At 43.6% G+C, this 3,039-nt stretch overlaps 1 protein-coding gene across 3 annotated transcripts in view; it reads right to left on the bottom strand.

Moving 5' to 3' along the window:
• Positions 1 to 2,080: 2,080 nt before the first annotated feature.
• fbln1 (fibulin 1) overlaps positions 2,081 to 3,039 on the bottom strand; it is a 66,672-nt gene continuing 65,713 nt past the window's right edge. For all 3 annotated transcript variants that reach the window (XM_048157923.1, XM_048157922.1, XM_048157921.1), the window contains one exon: positions 2,081 to 2,983. In XM_048157923.1, the coding sequence (XP_048013880.1) occupies positions 2,844 to 2,983 (140 nt within the window). In that variant the 3' untranslated portion in view covers positions 2,081 to 2,843. The remainder of the gene's footprint in view (positions 2,984 to 3,039) is intronic.

Below are 3,039 nucleotides of genomic sequence, written 5' to 3'. Positions count from 1 at the left end.
GCCCAGCGATTGGGTTGTTTTATCCCAGCCCAGTGGATGGGTTGTTTTAACCCAGCCCAGTGGATGGGTTGTTTTAACCCAGCCCAGCGATTGGGTTGTTTTATCCCAGCCCAGTGGATGGGTTGTTTTAACCCAGCCCAGTGGATGGGTTGTTTTAACCCAGCCCAGCGATTGGGTTGTTTTATCCCAGCCCAGCGGATGGGATGTTCTAACCCAGTGATTGGGTTGTTTTAGCCCAGCCCAACGAATGGGATGTTTTAACCCAGCGATTGGGTTGTTTTAACCCAGCCCAGCAGATGGGTTGTATTAACCCAGCCCAGCGAGTGGGATGTTTTAACCCAGCCCAGCGGAAGGGATGTTTTAACCCAGCCCAGCGGAAGGGATGTTTTAACCCAGCCCAGCGGATGGGTTGTTTTAACCCAGCCCAGCGATTGGGTTGTTTTAGCCCAGCCCAGCGGATGGGATGTTTTAACCCAGGCCAGCGGATGGGTTGTTTTAACCCAGCCCAGCGATTGGGTTGTTTTAACCCAGCCCAGTGGAAGGGATGTTTTAACCCAGCCCAGCGGATGGGTTGTTTTAACCCAGCGATTGGGTTGTTTCAACCCAGCCCAGCGGATGGGATGTTTTAACCCAGCCCAGCGGATGGGTTGTTTTAACCCAGCGATTGGGTTGTTTCAACCCAGCCCAGCGGATGGGATGTTTTAACCCAGCCCAGCGGATGGGATGTTTTAACCCAGCCCAGCGGATGGGTTGTTTTAACCCAGCGATTGGGTTGTTTTAACCCAGCCCAGCGGATGGGATGTTTTAACCCAGCGATTGGGTTGTTTTAACCTAGCCCAGCGGATGGGTTGTTTTAACCCAGCCCAGCGGATGGGTTGTTTTAACCCAGCGATTGGGTTGTTTTAACCCAGCCCAGCGGATGGGATGTTTTAACCCAGCGATTGGGTTGTTTTAACCTAGCCCAGCGGATGGGTTGTTTTAACCCAGCCCAGCGATTGGGTTGTTTTAACCCAGCCCAGTGGAAGGGATGTTTTAACCCAGCCCAGCGGATGGGTTGTTTTAACCCAGCGATTGGGTTGTTTCAACCCAGCCCAGCGGATGGGATGTTTTAACCCAGCCCAGCGGATGGGTTGTTTTAACCCAGCGATTGGGTTGTTTTAACCCAGCCCAGCGGATGGGATGTTTTAACCCAGCGATTGGGTTGTTTTAACCTAGCCCAGCGGATGGGTTGTTTTAACCCAGCCCAGCGATTGGGTTGTTTTAACCCAGCCCAGCGGATGGGTTGTTTTAACCCAGCCCAGCGGATGGGATGTTTTAACCCAGCGATTGGGTTGTTTTAACCCTGCCCAGCGGATGGGTTGTTTTAACCCAGCCCAAGGGATGGGATGTTTTAACCCAGCCCAGCGGATGGGATGTTTTAACCCAGCGATTGGGTTGTTTTAACCCTGCCCAGCGGATGGGTTGTTTTAACCCAGCCCAAGGGATGGGATGTTTTAACCAACAACGTTCGGTTCAGGTTATGAAAACTGGGTTAAAAACAACCCAAGTTGGATTGAAAATGGACAAACCCAGCGGTTGGGTTAAATGTTTGCCCAACGTGCTGGGCGGTTTTATTTATCTCAACTATTGTTTAAAAATGACTGTATTGCTTGCTTAAAATTAACCTAAAATAGGTTGGAAATGAACATTTATTAATAGGTTTAATAAATAATAATGAAACCATAATCATTTATTAAATAGTTATTATTGTTGCCTCAAGTAATTATGTGTCTGATTTTTAATTTCCAACATATTTTGGGTTCATTTTAAGCCAGACATATAGTAATTTTAAACAATAGTTGGGTCAAATAAAATTGCCCAGCACGTTGGGCAAACGTTTAACCCAACCACTGGGTTTGTCCATTTTTAACCCAACTTGGGTTGTTTTTAACCCAGCATTTTTTGGAGTGTATACTTCATTTGAATATATATTTTGTGTGTGTGAATGTTTATTTTAACTTTGACCCTTTTTGTTACAAATTGTTTCGGTGTCCTGAGCGGCTGTTCACTCGATACTAGACAGTTGACAATTACAAAAATAGAAGTAGAAATCTAAAAATTGTTTTTAATGACACAGTCGGTGATACATAAAAAAATTAAGCAATGCAAAGTGTGTCTACACAAGCGTACAATCAGTGTCGAGTCGTCAACTCCATATTCAGTTGTCTGTCTTTCAGCCCTATGAAGGATGAGCTTGCATCAACTCACAGAAACACCTTCAGTTCCACTTCCAAAGTCAGCTGAAGAGGAAACCACTGGTGAATGAGTAAAAACATGTTTTTACATTCTACAATTAAAAGCATCAGAGCAGCAAATGATGTTTCTTCCCACCAGAACACATGGTGGATTCTAAAGCAGGGCATCGCTCCCATCATGCAATGTTCTTGTCTGTCCAAGTGTGTCGTGCTCCTCTTGAAAAACTTGTGTAGTTGGATAAAAACATTTAGCCATTTTAGGTGTCCATTTAGAGATTCTCACACAATTATTTGGATTAAAAGGAATAGTTAATCCAAAAATGAATTATTTTTGGGTGACTTATTCCATAAAGTGGTAATTATTTTGCCTAAATTAACTAAATTAAGAATAATCGTTCTGTAAAACCTTAATTTTAAGGTTGCAATCTGTAAAAACAAATTTTAAAATATCTTAAGGTTCTCAGGTGAATTTATCTCACAGATCTGAAGATATTCCAACTGGAAAACAAGTTTTTTTTTAAATTTAATTTTTTACTGTCATTCAGTAAGATTTATGCTTGTGATTTCATAAATGGACACCTAAAATGTTTAGACAGAAGGTTGATGTTTTTAAAACCAGAACTCAGACACGTAGATGTGAACGTTGATGATGTTCCGGTGAGAGACGACCCCGTTTGTGACGTAGTTCATGGCCAGCTTCAGTACGGTGCTCAAAGGACCAACCAGCGGCTTCACCTGTCTGACCACACCTGTAGACGACAAAATATCATCAGAAAAAGTGTTTATACACTCGCTGCAGCTAAAC

Source organism: Megalobrama amblycephala, linkage group LG15 (genome assembly GCF_018812025.1).
Source record: "Megalobrama amblycephala isolate DHTTF-2021 linkage group LG15, ASM1881202v1, whole genome shotgun sequence".
Classification (NCBI taxonomy): domain Eukaryota; kingdom Metazoa; phylum Chordata; class Actinopteri; order Cypriniformes; family Xenocyprididae; genus Megalobrama; species Megalobrama amblycephala.
This window is presented reverse-complemented; position numbering and strand designations above follow the sequence as displayed.